Source organism: Orycteropus afer, unplaced genomic scaffold, assembly GCF_000298275.1.
Source record: "Orycteropus afer afer isolate SDZICR_OR568_19922 unplaced genomic scaffold, OryAfe1.0 scaffold00085, whole genome shotgun sequence".
Classification (NCBI taxonomy): Eukaryota; Metazoa; Chordata; class Mammalia; order Tubulidentata; family Orycteropodidae; genus Orycteropus; species Orycteropus afer.
In genome coordinates, this window is record NW_006921672.1 from 7,785,861 (window position 1) to 7,807,236 (window position 21,376).

The window sequence follows — 21,376 nt, forward strand, 5'->3', positions numbered from 1 at the left end:
TCAATCTCAGACCTGAAGGGCAGCTAGAGCCATAGTCTCAGGGGTTTCACCAGGAAAACCAGCAAATCTGGTCCTTTTTTTATTTGATTTTGAATTTTGTTCCACATTGTTTTCCTACTCTACCCAGGATCTCCTACACAGATCCCCCTCCAAGTGGTTGACAGTGGTAGCTGGGCACCATCTTGTTCTTCTGGTCTCATAGTCTTTTAGACTGAGGATCGCATGGTGTACCAGTTGCTTGGACTAATTGTTTCCATTTGTCTTTGGTTTTCTTCATTCTTCTTTGCTCTGGATGAGGAGAGACCCATTGTTGCATCTAGATGGCTGCTTGCAAACTTTTAGAATCCCAGTCACTACTCGCCAAAGCAGGATGTGGAACAATGTTTTTGTGTAGTATGTTATGCCAGTTGAGCTTGATGTCCCCTATGACCATGGTTCCTAGGTTATAATCTTTATGAGAACAGATTGCTAGGTCTTTTCTACCACAGCTGGGTTCAAACCACCAAGCATTTGGTTAGCAGCTTAGTGTTTAACCACTGCACCACCAGGGCTCCTTCAAAATGATCAATAAGCCCACGAAAACATGCTCAACATTGTTAGTCGTTAAGAAAATGCCAAACTAAAATCAGAATGAGCCTACCAAGATGGCTATGATAAAAAAAGAGGAAAAAGCAAACTAAGTTATATGAGCACTGTTCATTTACTAGCATCATACCTTTCCAGGTCTAGGAAAACATTTAAATACTTTCTTTACGGCCTGAACGTTTGGGCTTCCTTTCTTTAACCTAGGAGCTCTGGTGGTGTAGTGCCTAAAGCATCTGACTGCTAACCAGAAGGCTGGCAGTTCAAACCCACCAGCCACTCCTCAGAAGACTGGGCAATCTACTTCCATAGTGATATTGCCTCAGAAACCCAAGGAGGGGTCGCTATGAGTTGGATCAGATTTGACAGCAGTTTGTTTTTTGTTTAACCATACTGAAGGCATGTATTTCATACCTCATTATAAGGCATTTGACTGCTACCCAGAAGGTTGGCAGTTCAAGCCCACTAACCACAAAAGGAAGACAGGGCAAACTAGTTCTGTAAAGATTTACCACCTCAGAAACCCAACAGGGGCCACTATTGAACCAATTGACCACACTGACTTGACTGCAATGATCTGGTTTTTTTTGTTTGTTTGTTTTAATATATACCATGAGCACCTCAACCTTGCTTTGTTTGTCTGGAGGGTACTTCAATGAGTATCAGATAATCAGCAGTGCAATAAACACTACATAGTGTCCTAACCTAGAGCTGGAACTTGAATGTTCTGATGATGTGCATTGATTATGCACATTTCTATCACAGTACATTTCTGAGTGAAAATCCAAAATCTTACCTGAACACACTCTTCCAGGTCCATCTTTTCAAGTTCATGGCAATTCTACAAAGTATAGAACCAAATGTTATAGTGCAACATTTAAAATATGGGGAAAATGCAAGGCTAAAAAAACTAAGAGGTAGTATTAAATATACTGATGAATTTAAAACTTGTCATTTTAATGTCACTTCTCTTATTCCATTAACAACACACATTAAAAGGCCTTGATCACAGTGAAATTTTCAATTATTTTATATTTAAAGTACCTAATATCTTGTAAGCCTAATAGAATAAATTTGCTGAACATTAAATAGTGGGCTAATACAGAGTCCTTTCAACTACAACTAATTTAATGAAAATTATTTCTTTGGGAGAGAGGAAGGTAAGCTTAACGTCCCCACCCAACTAGTATTCCATCAGTATGCCTGAAAGCAAATGTTCTTCCCCATGTTTCATTATACTGGTCAAAGGCAGTATAATTTTAAATACTATTATGATGCAGTGATTTATAAACCACTACTCTAAGAATTAAAATCTTCTGGAAAATACAGAAAATTCCTTAAAACCTCTCCATTTAGAGATAGGCTTTTATGTTTCTTTCAACATCTATCTTATCCACTACTAACATATCAAATAACTATGTAAACTGACTATTTTTTCACAAAGTACAAGGAAGCCCCTTTTTAGTGTATCATCTTATGAAATTACTGTAGAGTGAAGCAGCAGCATGCTCTCCAATGAATGCATATGCAGAACTGTTGTAGCACGAGAATGCTGAGGAACACTAGCTGGAAAGGGGTTCAGTCAAGTCCCATGCTGCCATTCCACATCACCCTTGCTGCTTATTCTTCTGAAATAAAAATCACAGATAAAGCTATGGAACCTGGAGAAAATACTTACCCTGGCCAGAGTGGTAAAGCCCACATCTGTTAATTGAGAACACCTTGCCACTTCTAATATTCTATTAAAAAAAAAAAAAAGTAAAAAAGTACAAGTCAAGTTCTTGGTCATTATAAACTGGATTTATTAAAAAAAAAAAAAAAAAAAAGATTAAAGCTAAAGTATAAGAAATCATTATCAACCAAAAATCAATTAGAAATGACTATTACATCTAATGGGGAAGTATAAGCTGAATGAAACACAATTTTTTAGTATCATATTTGAGAACCTTTACACTCTAACAATAAAATGAACCATATAGGATGGAGCTGAAGACCCATCTCTTAAAATACAAAAAGTTCATGTGCAATATTTTTAAGAAGGCTCTGAGTAGTGCAAACAATTGACACACTTGGCTAACTGAAAGATTGGAAGTTTGAGTCCACCCAGAAGTTCCTTGGAAGAAAGGCCTGGCAATCTATTTCTGAAAAACTCAGCCACTGAAAAGCCTATGGAGTACAGCTCTACTCTGACACACATAGGTCACCATAAGTTACAAATGATTTGATGGCAACTGGTTTTTTAATAATATTTAGAGTGGAGGGTGGTTACTTCTTCAGATCCATAGAAGTACTCTACTCTAGGCTTTGATATACTGATTATGATCTATTAAGGGAGGCAGACCACATCGCGAAGGCAGCTACTCAGCAGCTCACAGTAGATTCCACCAAAGAGTTGATTCCCAGTCTCATCATGGGGAATAACGACATCCAGCTGCCCAGCCACGCAAAACCAGGGCCAGCAAAGTTGACACATAACTACCACAATTCTACCCATTGTCAACTTGCCATGTGCACACATCACCTTCACTGGATGGGTCTAGTCCATGGCAACCTTACTCCCTCGGCCTGGCAGGCCTTGTTCCTCTGCCTCTTGGGCATGGCAGCCCTGCCCCCTCACTTTTGGGCAGTGGATATGGCCCCATCCCACTGGCCGTCATGAATGGCAGCCCCACACTCCAGAACCAAGTTGGTGAAGGTCTGATTCTTTGAAACCTATGAGGCTATGGTGGTTTCACCCCAGAGGCCATGGCCCTACCTTGTAAGGCTGACGCAGCCGCAGACAAATCTTTCAACAGTTATGTTTAGGCCCACTGACAAGGTTATCACAATAAATTTTTTTTTAAAAAAAATTTACTGGTTTACAAGGCTCATATGTAAGACAAGTAGTTTCATGGATTCTGAGTTAGACTCCATATTCCTCCACTGACTGACTAGCTGTAAGAACAAGAGCAAGCTACTTGATCTCTTCGTGCTTTAGTTTTCTCCTCTGTAATATGGAGATGAAAATAGTGGTTATATCATGTTATGAGGATTAAAAGAATGATTATTTATAAAGCACTTAAAACAATGAAGCCTGTGAGAGCAGGAACCTGATGAGACTCTTATTTTTCTGGGTCTTACAAGGTATAGTTTTTCCACATTTCTATCACTCATTTTAGTGGAAAATATTTGTGTTTTCCTTCTCGGACAGGTTTTTGCCTTACACATGTTCTGGGTTTTGCAGGTTTTACTATAATAAATACTATGTAAGTTTTTTTTTTTTTTTTTAAAAAAAAAGGCACTCTGGTGCCATAGTGCCAAAGGCATTTGACCGCTAACCAGTAGGCTGGCGGGTCAAACCCACCAGACACTCCTCAGAAGGAAGGTTGGGCAATCCACTTCCGTAGTGATACTGCCTTAGAAACTCAAAAAAAGGGGTTGCTATGAGTCAGAACTGACTCGATGGCAGTGAGTTTGGAGAGTTTTTTTTAAACAAGTATAAGGGGATCATTCTCACTCATTACAAAATAGTGTTATTATGTTCCTACAGAATCAATATGGGATCAAAATCGCATGCACACTACACAGCATTTTTTATTCTTTAAATTGTGATCTGGGAGAAAGTTTATAGAGCAAGTTGGTTTTCCACCCAACAATCCATACACATTCTGCTTTGGGACATTTACTTCAATCCCTATACCGTAACAGCATTCCTCCCATTTCTTCCCTGTACCCATGCCTTCCTTTCGTTGTTCCTTTCCATTCCCTCCCATCTTCCTAGCTCTATACCTGGGCAAATGTTGTCCTGTTGATCTCATATGTCTGATTGTGCTGATGAGTAGATACCCTCCTGATATTACTGTTCACCCTATTTATCATTGGCCGCCAGGTGAGTCATGGGGTTTAAGTTCAGTTCCTAGCTTAAAGGATGACTAATGGTCATAGTCTCAAGGGTTTCCCCATATTCACCAGACCAGTAAGCCTGGTCTTTTTTATGAAAAATGAAAACTCTGTTTCACATTTCCTCCCACTCTATCCATGACCACTTACTGTGATCTATTTCAGAGTGGTCAGCATTCTTAGTAAGTATTCAGCCAATATCACATTGAAGTAGAGAGGAGGAGCCAGAGAGAAAGAAGGTTTAGTGAGTTCTAAAATATCCTCAATACAAAAAGGTCCTCTTGTAGGTTTTTTTTCTTTTTTTAAAATCTCCTTGCTATGTACTTGCCAAGAAGCCCTGGTGGTAGTACAAGAGTTAAAAGCACTCAGCTGCTAACTAAAAAGCCAGTGGTTCAAATCCACCAGTCACTCCATGGAAGAAAAGACCTGGTAATCTGCTCTTATAAAGATTACAGCCTAGGAAACCCTATGGGACAGTTTTATTCTGTCCCATAGGGTCACTATGAGTTGGAATTGATTCAACACACACACACCCCAACATGTGCTTGGTACTGTTACTATAATATAAATGACCACAGGCTGGCCTTTTAAAACTTCTTTCAGAAAGGAATTGGATGAAAATATCAATAACAGAGAAAATGTCTTCAGGAAACAATAAATGCTGGAAAGGGTGTAGGAAGATTGGAACCCTCATATACTGCTGGTGGGATTGTAAAATGATATTACCACTATGGCAAATGGTATGGTGCTTCCTTTAACAGTTAGAAATAGACATACTGTATGACCCAGCAATGCCCCTACCAGGTATATATTCTAGAGAAATAAGAGCTGTGACACTAATAGATAAATGCACATCCATGTCCATAATAGCACTATTCACAATAGCAAAAAGATGAAAACAACCTAAGTGCCGATCAGCAGATGAATGGATAAATGAACTATGGTACACACACGCAATGTTAAAGAATAATGATGAATTCATGAAACACCTCACAACATGGATGAACCTGGAGGACAATTATATTGAGTGAAAGATGTCAATCACAAAAGGACAGACATCTATTGTACGAGACCACTACTATAAAAAGTCAAGAAAAGGTTTATCCACAGAAAGAAACATTCTTTGATGGTTACCAGGGATGGGAGGAGGAGGGACAGAAAAATCACTAACTAGATAGTAGACATGTATTAATTTGGGTGAAAGGAAAGCAGTAAAGAGAGGTCAGCATACTATGACTAAGGCAAAAGAAGACAGTGGGAAGTATATAAGAGTAAAAGGTAACAATGGTAAATATTACAACATATACAGGTGTGGAATGGCATATGGGAGTATACTCATGAGCATATATGTTTGGCAGAGGATATTTCTATATCAGAATTTATATGAGCTACAAATATACTCAGGTATATAGTAGGGCATATAGGGAGCAAAGTTACACAAACTTTTTAGCCATAACCAAATACCTTGAGGGACTGAGTCACTGGGCTTTAGGGCTTAGGACCACAGTCTCAGGGGACATCTAGGTCAAGTGGCATAACACAGTCCATAAAGACAACGTTCTATGTCCTCCTTTGGTGATTAGCAACTGGGGTCTCAAAAGCCTATGAATGGCCATGTAATACACAACTATTGGTCTCTTCCTGTCCAAAGCAAAGAAGAGTGAAGAAAATCAAAGACTCAAAAAAACAATTAGTCCAGAGGATTAATGGACCACATGAACCACAGCTTCCACTAGCCTGAGTCCTAAAGAACCAGATGGTGCCTGGGTACTACTACTGATGGGGATCACCATACAAGGTTATGGGCAAAGTGGGAGGAAAAATGTAGAACAAAATTCAAAATCATAAAAAAAAAGACTAGACATACTAGTCTGACAGAGATTAGTGGAACCCCCAAGACTCCGGCCCTTAGATACCCTTCAAACCTAAAACTGAATCTATATTTCCAGAGATCACCTTTTAGTCAAACAACAGACAGGCCAATAAAATGAACAGTTACTCCTGTGACAAATGTGCTCTTCACAACAATCAACATATGAGACCAAAGTGACAGCATTTGCCCAAAAACAAAGTTCAGAAGGCAGGAAGGGGCAGGAAAGATAGACAAATAGAAATGGGGAATCCAAGAAGGAAGCAGGAACAATGTTGTTACACTAAGGGGACTGCAACTAATGCCATGGAACAGAATGTATATAAACTGTTGAACGGGAAACTAATTTGCTCTGTAAACTTTCACCCAACTCACACTAAAATGTTTAAAGGAAAAAAAGAGAAAAAGGTGGAAAACTTGTGAGACCTAGAGAAACAAGGCACTCCTATCGAGTTCTGACTCTCATAGGTAATCAACTTCATGGTGGAATCTACTGTGAGCAGCTGAGTAGCTGCCTTAGGGATATGGTCTGATTCCAGTATATAAAAAGCAGCTGTGAGGAAGGTTTCTCGCTTTTGGATTATCTGGATCCTGCATTTGGCCAAGTCTTCATCTCAGTGGCCTGTCATGCTGTCTGCTACTCTTGGGACTGTTAACGGACTTGAATTAGTGGCCCGCTGTATTGCTTCATAATCTTGGGACTGTGCCATTTACTTGTTGACCTTGGGTTTGTCAGCCTCAGTAGCCAGCAGCTGCCTGAGTTAAGAGATGCCTCCAGCTTCAGTGGGCTGAGAGCAAGAGGCAGAGCTGAAGCCCAAGGTTGAGGATGCTTTCAATCCAGCCCCTAGAGCCGGCAGTTTGAACTTCTACCCTTCTAAACTGTAAGAGAATAAATCCCTGTTTTTAAAGCCACCCATTTGTGGTATTTCTGTTACAGAAGCACAAGAGAACCAAAACAATGGGTAAATATATAACGTACTGTATTGACTCAATTGGGAAATGTTTCACATTGAACACTTCTGTAAAGTGAACTTTACCTTACACTCAAAGAAAACATATAGCACTGTGTCAGAGATTGTTGTGAGTTGCTCTAATTTACTTATATACAAAATAAATGGTGCATTTCATATTCAGTGACAAAAGACAAAACAGAGAAAATGCCTTTACTTCTTTCTCAAGTAATGACATAAAATGCTGTTTTCATCTAATATGGATAGCAAGAAGTAAAATATAGGGATTGCTACCCCTTGGTTCACACCAATTACACCTACTCCTCACTTATCAACATGGTAAGGTTTCAAATACCAGGTCTTATGTGAAAATGGAGGATGACCATATCAGATCACAAAAGAGGATGACTACATCATTACATAACCACCAAACCAGTGAGAATCCTGGCCCTGCTAAGTTGACATAAAGCTTTAACCATCACAGCCAGCATTACTTTCACCTCACATGTCAGCATTTGTTACTGCCAGATATATGTTGTTAATGCACAAAACAGACGAACAATAGAGTTTTTACTATTGTCGTAAACACAAAATGTTGGATAACAAAATAGCTGGTAAGTGAGGAGTAGGTGTACCTGTCATCAAATAAAGAATGTAGGTGAGCAGCTGGAAGGGTAGTAGCCTAACAGCATCTACCTTAAAATTTCAAGGTTCCAAGGAATAAATATGGATGAATCATGTTTCTGTACCTTTTCCATATTTTTTGAGCTAAACAAAAATGTTTACCTAAGCCGTGGGCAGTTCTGACCTAGAGCATTCAGGATGGCATCTGTGATGTTGGAGCAGCCGGAAGCACAGAGGGACTGTAACTTATGGCACCCTCTGCATATAGTAATAAGACCGTCATCTGTGATTTGCTAAAAACAAACAAAAACAAAAACAAAAACAAAAACACAAGAGCAAAAAATACCACAGATTTAGTAACTTAGCAAAAATAAAAGAAGGAAAAATATTACATCAATGAAAACAAGCACCCAAAAGAAATCAGGGTAGATCTAACATTAATCAGGTAACAGATCTAAAATAAAATGAATGCACTTTGTTGCTTCCTTTCAGTTCTTTTTGATTTAGTTTGCAAGATAAGCTGTTTTTGGTATAGAGGAAAGAGGGTATAATGGGCTTCATTTAACTTAATGGGACTGGGAATAGCATGGGGTAGATTCAGTTAAAGGACCTAAAAAACTTTTTTTTCTGTGCTTTTTAAAATAGAGTATTTATCTAGAATCAGGTAATAAAAATAGTACTCTTAATAGGAAAACCAGTATCTACAAGTTTAAATTGATACTGATAAGTTAGTGGGGGGAAAAAAAAGGACACAAGCTGTGGATGACAAGTAGAATCCTCTCTCTATCAGCCAGAGCATTCATTTTATTTTCGAATGTAAAAACATCTTATTTTTTTTAATGAGGATGAATAGTTGTATACAAGTAAAATAAAATTTTGTATATGTTTTAATAATTATTTTAAAAAGAAAAAATAAGATACATTCAAAGATATAATATATAAACATCTTAATATTTTGGATACTATCAGCACTTCCATTTGTCCTGGAAGATTCACTACTTTTGTGAAGTTTAAAACTCTCCTGCCATTTCTGTTTCATCAAACAACATCCTTAGGTTGCAAGGACCACTGAAAAAAACCCAAACTTTTATCATTCATGGCTTAAATCAGCATGTTCTCAATGTCATGCAACCAAAACTAAATAAAAACAATAAAACAGATGCTACAGAAAATACCAGGTTTGTCATGAGGTTAAATTAATGAAGCGTATAAACATGTGAAAGTACCTGAAAACGTGTCAACCAAATGCAACTAAACAAGGATAACTGAGAGGTAAAGGGAGAAGCTGCAATTAATTTAGCATGCGGGTCAATAGGACTTGTCTCACATGATGAGAAAAATATTATAGGGCTGTGCTGCCTTCTTAAGTTTTCCTTCTTAAGTTTTAAAGTCTATAATGGATTACTGAGAAAGAATGACGAGGAAAGTCATATTGCCAATACTTTAAATATTAAAAGTAATGAAATTGACTACAATTTTACTTTCAAGAAGAAGAGAATTAATCAAGAATGTGCTTAAGTCACTTCAATAATTTTGGGGAGCAACATGAAGTCTCATGAATGCTGAGAATCATTTCATCACACTGTAAGGACAGAAAGACTTGTGTACTAAGATTTGGGCAAAGAAAAATGGTAAAATACTTATGACAGAACTAGTTCTTTATGCATAACTGTGATTCCTGCCTGCTGAAAAAGTAAAAGAAACAGAAATAAACCTGTAAATGGTATGTATGCAATATGTGTGTATATTTTATATAGATAGTATATATATTTATATAAATACATGTATATTAAACAGTAATTAGTCATTATCACCTGAATATGTCCAAGATAAGCTTCTTCCTAGCACTGTAAGATGATGGTTTCTTGTTTATAACAATGGTGTGTGCACTCTGTTGTTGCTGTTGCCTTCAAGTTGATTTCAACTCATGACGACCCCATGTGTACAGAGTGGAACTATTCCACAGTGTTTTGATCACCAGCCTGCCTCCTAAGGCACCTCTGGGTGGATTTAAACCAACCTCTTGGCTAGCAAATGAGCACTTAACCATTAGTACCACCCAGGGACAACTTGCTCTGTAGGGTTAAGTACTTCAGTCCCGTAAATGAAATTAGGCATATTTTGGTAGTCAGTAATGATGGTGACCTAAATTAATATGAAGGAATGTCACTCCTTTAACCCAATCTCCAGATGCCTTCCAAGCAGATCATTATTAACACCATCACTTAAGGGCCAAAAGGATATGTCACTTAAATTGCATAAAATGTAAACCTTTATATCACAGTTCCTTGGTGGTACATAAAGGTTCCTAGATGGCACAAAAGGCTTGCACTCAACTACTAACCTAAAGGATGGTGGTTCAAACCTACCCAGTGGCTCCATGGAAGAAACAACTGGTGATTTGCTTCCATAAAGATTACAGCCAAGAAAATACCATGGAGCCAAGAAAATACTACAGTTATTTTGGTTTATGGTTCTATTCTGTAACATATGGGGTCATCATGAGTCAAGACTGACTCAAAGGCAATGTTGGTCTCCCCCTCACCCCCACTCATGGGCAGTGAAAACTGTTAACACCTTGGCTGCTAATCAAAACATTGAAGATTTGAGACCATTCAGAGACACCTCTGAAGAAACGCCCAGTGATCTACTTCTGAAAAATCAGCCACTGAAAACCCTATGGAGCACAGTTCTAGTTTGACACACATGGGGTCACTGTGAGTTGGAGTCAACTTGAAAGTAACTAGTACTGTATATTACCCTTAACTAAGCAACCACTACACTCTCAAGTTCCAAGGGATCAAACAAGAAGGGGAAGGTATAAGCAGAAGGCTTAGCAGAAACAAGGAAAACCCTTACCAAGTTTTCTTTTTTTTAATGCTTTGAAGGTCTCTTACCTATAGGTAATTTTCAAGGCAAGAAAGAAGAGCTAAACACGTGCTATCAACGTTCTGGGTCCTTGAGTAGTTTCATAGTTCTTAAGAGTAAATTGCAGGGGTTTCGGGGTAGACACAAAAAGTTTATGGTCTAAACAAAGCCAAATGCTAACTAGTAACACTATCTGACAACGATTTAAAGGGTATAGTTTGCTTGCCATCTGTTTACATCAGTAGTTTCCAATAGTAGGATTGTGACACACTGACACATCTTAATTGATTATAAAGTGTGATCACAAATAATTTGTTAACAAAAATATTTTAAATACTGAAGTTTATGAATGATTTATTGTTAAAAAGTGGATAGTTTTCTTAAGTAGAAAGGTATAGAGTAATTTCTCTCTCTCTCTCTCTCTCTCACTGCCATCGAGTTGCCACCTCATAGTGATTCCTCCTTGGGTTTCTGAGGTGGTATCACTATGGAATTAGATTGCCCAACCTTCCTTCTGTATAGAGTAATAGTTAGCTCTAATTTACCTACCATGCTGTTTATCTTATCTACGTCAAAAACCCTAGGCATGACTATTGTCAAACATGTGAAGAGTCATCTGTGTGTCCAATGTGTCCTTAGAGTTTCAGCAGAAAAACACCGGTCTTGATGATGGAAACTCTTAAAATTATACTACTGAAAGGAACTGCTAATACAGAATAGTCATGGAAGGGACTGCTTACTAAGCAAGTCTGCAAGTTCAAAGTCACTAGTTCAGGACAGTGTGCACCTATGTACTTGAGAGCTTCATCTTCTAGCTAGAAAGATAAAAATGAGAGAAAAAATAATTATTGACATGGCTTCAAAACAGAAAGATTTCAGAATTAATACATTCATCAATAGTCTAAAAATAGCCAACAGAATTTCAAAGGAACAATGAACCAGAAACATTAACATGGTTATCATTATTTCTTACCAGTTCTGACCATATAAAAATCATATTATTCCCAACAAATCAAGGAAAAGATTAAATAAACATTGCCTAGTGTTTATGGATTTTGCTTCTGATAAATTAAGTATGCCCCTCAATATAAAGGTATGACAATTTTCATATTTTAACACCTCCTATAAAGTTTTTTTAAAAACAAACTTTCGGGAGCAGGAGCTGAGAAAAGAATCCAGTGTTTGTTTATCTGCTGCTGGGAGATAAGTGCTGTGCTCACAGTGCTGTGAACAGATGGGAAGTAATTGATTATAATGATGTACTCCAATCAATATTTTCCAGGATTCCATAAATAACCAGAAGCTCAAACTGTTATTTTAAGGCAATCATACTTCCAAAGTTCTGCTTCAAAGAGTGGTCCCCCTCCTACCATGGTAAAAGAATGAGGGCATTTTTAATGGAATCCAAGGCATGATTTTAGTAACCATTGATAAAGGATAAAATAATAATAAACATAGTCCTATGTTGTCAATCACTTCTAAATCCACTCTTGATCATCTCCTTTAAGATGCTTCCTAGTCAATTGATCTTTTTCACTGTAAAATATAGAGATCATAACATTTTTAATGGCAAAATATGCTGGATTGTAATGTGACTGGCAGGAAATAAGCATCAACACTGTAAAATGTAGGTAGATGTGTATTAACACATTTAAGAAAAACTTTTGGTTGGTTAAACAACTAATGGAAATTACCAAGACTGCTTTTCCTTATTTATAATTGAAAGTCTCAGTCAGTAACACAGAATGTTTTCAATACAGATTAAATTGCAGGAAACCCTTCTTGCCAATGATATATGCTCAGTGTGATCCTTTTCTTCTCACCTCATTGCTCCCCAAAAAATCAATTCTACAAGGAGATGTTTATCTTGGATCAGATGTCAAATCTTCTTAAATTCTTTCATTCTAAGCAAAACTCTTTAATTTTTAGTAATCATCTCAATAATATACAATAACTTACACTTCCCTCAAAAGTCAACACCTTGTGGCTACTTATCTTGAGCTCATAGCTCCTCCAAGCCCTATATGGAGTATTACCTGTGTGCAACCTTTTAAGAATAAGGCCTTGAGACCCCCACAGCCTCTCACTAGTGCTTGGATGCCATCCTTGGTTACTTGGTCACACCAGGAAATGTTCAGTTGCTCCAACAATGGACATCCCTCACTTAGAATAAAACAAAATAAACAAATTTATGACTAGATCCAGTTCCAAAGCCACCAAATTTCATTTTATTGGCTATTTAGTCAGGGAATGGATATAGGCCCATTCTCTTCCACAAGAACATATATATATATATACATATTTAATGTAGATTTACAATATAGGCAACCCTATAGCAAAATAAAAGCTAATTCCCCAATGTTTGTGGTGTTTATGTGGTACTATATATCACTAGTGGGGCCAGCTCAAATTAAGCTTTAACTAATGAGCACAAAGTACAATACTGTTTTTTCAGATTTATTAGATTTTCATGGAATTTTATAAAAATATTTTAATATTCTTTTTTGTACTAATCATGTATCTCAATGGTCTCTAGATAGGAAATAAAATTAAATGACTTGTTCAAGCTCACAAAGCAATTAATAAAGAGTTCAGAATCAAATCCAGATTCCTTATCAATTAATTCTATTATTTATCTAAGTACTAATAAGGACCCTTAAACTTTTATTTAAAAAAAATTACAAAGGATTTATATATTTCCTTACCTGAGACGTTTTTAGAGTACTACTTCCATAGGCTGAATTTAGGATATCTTGTATTCAATCTCTGCCTTCTATCAAATACTAGCTTCACTTTTGACCTCTTCTGCTCTTATTAGTTTAGTTTCACACTTGGAATATAAAAAGAATCCCAAGCTTTCTATGATATTCTTTGGAAAACAATGCTTAAATTGTCTTAATCCCTGCCTGTAGAAAAGAATCAAAATATAAAGCCAAGAGATCTAGTAGGTTCAAATTTGTTCTTCAACATTAATGTGACTTCAGGCAAGTCACTTTTGGAAATCTAAGATTACCTAAGGCACCCTTTCTATAAAGTCTCCCAAAATCAATGTACTCACTCCTATTATCAAATTGTAACATGATGACATTTTTTTTTTCTCCTCCTACTAGACTCTGAGCAACTTAAGGGCAGCAACAATATCTTTTTCAGTTAAATAGAATAGTTGCATCAGAGCACTTGACATTTGAAAGCTTAATCTATTTTTTAATTTTTTTAAAATCAGTAAAATGTCTGTCCTATCTACCTCATAATAAAGTTTTACATAAAAAAAACTGTACATAAAAATATTTTATAACCTATATAAAATTGTTTTACATATATGCTCAATATTCACAAGGTAGATCTAGAAGTATGCTTTTAGATAACATACACTACTTAATGAGATCAATATTTATGTTTATAATAACTTAGTACTCACTGCATAAATGCAGCCAATACACAGGACTATAATCATTTATAAAAGGCTGATGAAAAGATAAGGTTCCAAAGAGAACGAACATTTCACTTTCCTTTTAAGATAATATTTCCTGTAATATACTTTAAAAATACATTAACATTAAAATTACTAACATTCATTGAGTGCTTTTATATGCCAAGTACCATGCAAAATACTTGATATACATTAGGTTGAAGTACATGAAGCTGCCATTTTTATATGGCAAAAACTGTCAAATATTGTCAACTTTATATGGTTCAGTCTAATACTGCCTTGTTTTAATCACTGTACTACTCTTTTCAGAAATCCTAATTAGTCATTTAATGTAGATGTGACCTGAAATTTGGGCAAGTAGTAAAAGAAAATATCTGGTCTGAACTACAGTATATATATATATACATAAAACGCCTTTAAATCCAACTTCATTTCAGTTATTTAAAAAATGTATTTTTTCTGAGTATTGAACATGCTTATTTTAAGAAATTTACCTCAGAGCTTTGAGAGACATGTTTGTTATTGATGTACAGGAAGCCAAGTCAAGATGTCTGAGTTTAGAACAGAATTTGCTAAGGCTAGTACAGGTACTGAAAAATAGAAAAAGGAGAAAGAATGAACAAAATGAGAACACATCCTTAATATACATCATTTTCCTAAAATGTTTGTACATGTAAGAACTGTAAAATTTCCATGCCTTAAATAAAAGCAGTTGTAAATCCTGGACCTTTCACATTCAGGAAGAGGCAGATGCCATTCACAAAGATATGCTGTGCTGTGTGTGAGAATCTGCATGAGGGGAAAGTGGTACTGATTCACATTTGGATATGTTAATAGCTATTAAGAATATACTACTCATGTGTGCTCTAAGATGGTATCTACATGCAAATCCAGGAATACCAGAAAGCTAGGTAGTACCTGCCATCATTTAGTCTAAAATGAAGATGAAAAGTTTTGTCTTTGCTCTTTCACTTAAATCTCTGCCCAAGATAACCTTTGGCATGGCAGTCACAAAAGAACTGGATTTTTGCAAGGTATACACAGAGGACGGACTGGATTAGATTGAAAAAAGCTAAGTTATGAAATATTGTTACTTTCCTTTATGAATTTCTAAAAGGCTTTTTTTACCACAGTAATCAAATTCTCAGTTTTTTAAACTGACTATTATGAAAAATTTCAAATACACACAAAACAGTGAATAGTATAGAGAGAACTCACAGGTACTGTCATTAAGCTTTGATATTTATTAACATTCTGCTATTTTTGTTTCTTCCACTCCTGTTTAAGTCCCAGTATTTTAAAGCAAATCCAGACATATTATTTCATCTGTAAATATTTCAGTATATATTTCTGATAGTTAAGAGTGTTTTAAAAACACAACTATACTATCACATCTAACAAAATTAAAATTCTTTAATATCACCCTGATACCTAGTGTGTGTTGAATTTCCCATTATCTCATAAATGTCTTTGTCTAAATTAGGATCCAAACAAGATCCATACATTGTATTTGGCTGACAGATCTCTCAAGTCTTTGTGTGGACATGTTTTCATTTCTTTTCTGTACATTCTTAGGAATGGAATCGCTAGGTTTTATACTAAATCTGGAGCCCTGGGGCACAGTGGTTAAGTGCTTGGCTACTAATGGAAAGGTTGCCTGTTTGAACCCACCAGCCACTTCATGGGACAAAGATACTGTCTGCTTCTACAAAGATTACAGGCTTGGAAAGCCTACGGGGCAGGTATACCCAGTCCCACAGGGTCACTATAAGTCAGGATCAATTCATTGGCAATGTTTTTCTTTTCTTCTTTTCAATTTGTTGTTGTTGTTAGGTGCCATCAAGTCAGTTCTGATTCACAGTGATCCTATGTACAACAGAACAAACACTATCTGGTCCTATACCATCCACAAAATTGCTATGCTTGAGCCCATCATTGCAGACATTGTGCCAATACATCTCATTGAAGGTCTTCCCCTTTTTCGAAGACCCTCTACTTTACCAAGCATGATTTTCTTCTCCAGGGAGTAGTCCCTTTTGACAACATGACCAAAATACACGATATGAAGCCTGGCCATTTTCACTTCTAAGGAGCATTCTAACTGCACCTCTTCCAAGATAGATCTATTCATTCTTTCTTCTACCAGTCCATGGTATTTTCAATATTCTTCGCCAACACCATAGTACAAATGCATCAAATTCTTTTTCCTCCCCCCAACTCTTCATTTATTTATTGATTTAAATTTTTATTGTGATTTGGGTGAAAGTTTATAGAGCAAATTCATTTTCCATACAGCAGTTCATACATTTTGTTCCATGACATTGATTGCAATTCCCCACAATATAACAGCTCTCTTCCCACTTCCTCCCTATACTTACCTCTCCCCTGTGTCCTTCCCTCCAATGTACTCCTTTTCCCCAAGCTGTCTCCCTATATAAACACTATCCTTCTGTTCTCCCACAACTGATCACTCCAAGGGGTGTATCTACCTGACGCAAATGTTCACACCATATGCCTGTCTATTGTTTGGCTGGAAATAACAGGAGTGAGTTCAGTTCTAGACCTGAAGGGTAACTAGAGGCCATAGTTTCAGGGGTCTCACCAGGCTCTATCAGACCCACAAACCTGGTCTTTTTTTTATGATTTTGAGTTTTGTTCCACATTGTTCTCCCACTCTATCCAGGATATCTTGTACTGATCCCCTCCGAATGGTTGACAGTAATAGCTGGGCACCATCTAGTCCTTCTGGTCTCATGGTCATATAGGCTAAGGACTGCATGGTTTACCAGTCCCTTGGACTAACTGTTTCCATGCATCTTTGGTTTTCTTCATTATTACTTGCTCTGGACAAGAAGAGACTCATTGTTGCATTTAGATGGCCATTTGCAAGCTTTTAAGACCCCAGCTGCTACTCATCAAAGTAGGATGTAGAACAATGTTTTTGTGTAGTATGTTACAAATGGATCAATTCTCCCATGGTCTTCCTTATTCATTGTCCAGCTTTCACATGCATATGAGGCTACTGAAAAGACCATGGCTTTGATCAGGTGCACCATTGTTTTCAAAGTGACATCTATGCTCTTAAATGCTTTAAAGAGATCATTTGGAAAAGATTTGTTGTCTGATTTCCTGACTGCTCCTTCCAAGGGTGTTGATTGTGAATCGAAGTAAAATTAAATCTTTGACAATTTTAATCTTTTCTCCATCTACTGTGATGTTGCTCACTGGTTCAGCTGTAAGGATTTTTACGTTAAGGTGCAATCCGTACCAAAGGCTGTAGTTTTTGATCTTCATCAGTAAATACTTCAAGTCTTCTTCACTTTCAGCAAGCAAGGTTGTATCATCTGCATATCACAGGTTATTAATGAGTGTTCCTCTGATCCTGATGCTGCATTCATCCTCACATAATCCGGCTTCTCAGATTATTTGCTCAGCATACAGACTGAATAAGTATGGTGGATACAACCCCGATGCATACCTCTTCTGATTTTAAACCATGCAGTATCCCTTTGTTCTGTTTGACTGACTGTCTCTTGGTCTATGTACAGGTTCCTCATAAACAGAATTAAGTGCTCTGGAATTCCCATTCTTTCCAGTGTTAGCCATAAGCTGTTATGATCCACACAGTTGAATGCCTTTGCGTAGTATCCACTACTTTGTCAGTTTGTCATACTGTAGTGGCTTGTGTTGATATGATACTGAAGCTATGCCACTGGTATTTCAAATACTAGCAGGGTCACCCACAGTGGACAGGTTTTTAACAGAGCTTCCAGACTAAGACAGACTACAAAGAAAGGCTGGTAATCTACTTCTGAAAATTAGCTTATGAAAACCTTAAGGATCATAACAGAATGGTGACTCACTTTTTTATTTTTCCTTCTCTTCTCCTGCTTGTTTTGACATTAGGAGGGATCAATCACTAGAGACCATCACGTTTCATGATGTAGAAGGCCAATGCAGATGTGGAAGACCCTCAGTGAGATGGACTGGCATAGCAGCTTCATCAATGAACTTTATCATTCTGGTGATTGTGAGGATGATGGAGGACTGGACAATGTTTCCTTCTGCTGCACATAAAGTTGTCATTATTGGAGATGATACAATGGCAATAAACAACATAGTAGGTTTTAACTTCATAAGAAACTACCAAAATGTACCATTTTGCATGCCCAGCAGCAATATACGAAAGTTCCAGTTTCTCCGTTGTTGTTATGTGCCATCGAGTTGTCACCAACTCACAGAGACCTTACGTACAACAGAACGAAACACTGCTTGGTCCTATGCCAGCATTACCATCTCTACCATACCTGAGCCCATGGCTGCAGCCACCATGTCAATCCACCTTGTTGAGAGCCTTCCCCTTTTTTGTTGACCCTCCACTTTACCAGGCATGACATCCCTCTCCAGAGAATGGTCTCTTCTGACAACATGGCCAAAGTAGGTGAGATGAAGTCTGGCCATTCTCATGTTCAAGGAGCATTCTGGCTGTACTTCTTCCAGGAAAGATGTGTTAGTTCTTTCAGCAGTCCACATACTTTCAGCATTCTTTGCCAATACCACAACTCAAAAGAATCAAGTCTTCTTCGGTCTTCCTTATTTATTGTCCAGATTTCACATGCATATAAGGTGACTGAAAATACCATGGCTGGGGTTAGGCCCATCTTAGTCTTCAAGAGGTATCTTTGCTCTTCAGCACTTGAAAGAGGTCCTTCGCAACAGATTTGCCCAATGCTTTACATCTTTTAATGTCTCGACTGCTGCTTCCATAGGTGTTGATTGTAATTTTTTTTTTTTTTTAATTACAGCCATTTAAGTGGGTACAGAGTAGAATCACATTGTGGTTTTATATTGCAATTCCCTAATGACCTTGAACACCCTTTCATGTGCTTATTAGTAATTCATATTACTTAATGGATTGGATGAGAAAATGGAAGATTTTTACCAACTTCTGCACTTTGAAATTGACCAAACATGCAATCAAGATGTGTTTATTATCACTGGTGATTGGAATGCAAAAGTTGGAAACAAATTAGAATCATCATTAGTTAGAAAATATGGCTGTGGAGAGGGAAATAATGCTGGAGATCGCATGACAGAATTTTGCAAGACCAACAACTTATTCACTGCAAATACTTTTTTTCAACAACACAAACGGTGCTATACATGTGCACTTTGCCAGATGGAGTACACAGGAATCAGACTGACTACACCCGTGGCAAGAGGTGATGAAGAAGCTCAATATTTTCAGCCAGAACAAGGCCAGAAGCTGATTGTGGAATAGACGATCAACTGCTCATATGAAAGTTCAACTTGAAGTTGAAGACAATTAAAACAAGTCCACAAGAGCCAAAATATGACCTTGAGTATATTCCTCCTGAATTTAGAGACCACTAAAAAATAGATTAGATGCACTGAACACTAATGACAGAAAACCAAAGGAATTGTGGGATGACATCAAGATCATCATATATAAAGAAAGCAAGAGGTCATTAAAAAGACAGGAAAGAAAGAAAAGGCCAAAATGGATGTCAGAAGAGACTCTGAAACGCCCTTGAACGGAGAGTAGCTAAAGCAAATGGAAGAAATGACAAGATAAAAGAGCTGAACAGAAGATTTCAAAGAGCAGCTCGACAAAGCCAATTATTATAATGAAATATGCAAAGACACGGAGATAGAAAATCAAAAGGGAAGAATACGCTTGATATTTCTTAAGCAGAAAGAACTGAAGAAAAAATTTAAGCCTTGAGTTGCAATACTGAAAGATTCTATGGGCAAAATATTGAATGATGCAGGAAACATCAAAAGAGGATGGAAGTTTATGTGTATGATCTGAATTCCCAGGTGTATAGTAGAGCTGACAAGAGCATGGTGGTAGTCACTGCTTGGTCACAGCCAGCTACCCAGAGGGACCGAGTAGTTGAACCTGTGGGCTCGGGACCATAGTCACAGGGGACATCAAGCTCAATTGGCATAACATACTACACAAAACATTGTTCCACCTCCTACTTTGGCGAGCAGCGACTGGGATCTTAAAAGCTTGCAAGCTGCCATCTAGATGCAATGATGGGTCTCTCCTCGTCCAAAGCAAAGAAGAATGAAGAAAAAATTAATGGATACAATCAGTCCTAGCGACTGGTACACCATCCAATCTACAACCTATATGACTATGAGATCAGAAGAACTAGATGGTGCCCGGCTACCAATGTCAACCACTTGGAAGGGGATCCAAGTAGGAGATCCTGGATAGAGAAGAACAATGTGGACAAAACTCAAAATCATTTGGAGGAAAAAAAAAGGGAGGGGGACCAGGTTTGCTCGTCCGATAGAGCCTGGTGTAACCAGAGTCTATGGTCCCTAGCCGGCCGTTAGGTCTGGAAGTGAACCCACACCTGTGGCTTCCAGCCAAGCAAAAGACAGGCATATGAGTTAAACATTTACCTGAGGTAGATACACTCCTTGGAGAGAACAATCATGGGAGAAAGAAGGGCTGCTTATGCACAGGGAGACAGCTCAGGGGTCAGGAGTACATAGAGGGATAGACACAGGTAAGAGGTAATTATCGGAAGGAAGTGGGAGGGGAGCTATTTCATTGTGGTAAATTGTGGTCAATGTCATGACACAAAGTGTATGTGAACTGCTGTATGGAAAGTGAATTTGCTCTGTTCACCTAAATCACATTAAAAAAAAAAAAAAGAAGATGGAAGGAATACACAGTTATTGTACCAAAAAGAACTTGTCAATGTTCATCCACTTCAGGAGGTGGAATATGTTCAAGAACCAATGGTACTGAAGGAGGAAGTCGAAGCTGCACTGAAGGAAGTAGCAAAAAACAAGGCTCAAGGAATTGATGGGATACCCACTGAGATGTTTCAACAAATGGATGCCACACTGGAGGTACTCATTCAGCCATGCCAGGAGATTTGGAAGGCAGTTACCTTGCCAATGGACTGGAAGAGGTACATATCTGTACCCATTCCAAAGAAAGGAGATCCCACAGAATGTGGACATTGTTGAATAATATCATTAGTATCACACGCAAAATCTTACTGAAGATAATCCAAAAACAGTTGCAGTAGTATATTGACAGAGAACTTCCAGAAATGCAAGCTGGATTCAGAAGAGGATGTGGAATAAGGGTTATCAATGCTGATGTCAGATGGATCTTGGCTCAAA

At 37.6% G+C, this 21,376-nt stretch overlaps 1 protein-coding gene across 1 annotated transcript in view; it reads right to left on the bottom strand.

Annotated features, from left to right (window-relative positions):
• The window catches only part of FBXL20 (F-box and leucine rich repeat protein 20), a 142,882-nt gene that overhangs the window by 5,249 nt on the left and 116,257 nt on the right, over positions 1-21,376 (bottom strand). The window contains 6 exon segments of the mRNA XM_042781105.1: positions 1,379-1,423; positions 2,261-2,321; positions 8,068-8,198; positions 11,514-11,588; positions 12,810-12,936; positions 14,698-14,793. Of these exon segments, the coding sequence (XP_042637039.1) occupies positions 1,379-1,423; positions 2,261-2,321; positions 8,068-8,198; positions 11,514-11,588; positions 12,810-12,936; positions 14,698-14,793 (535 nt within the window).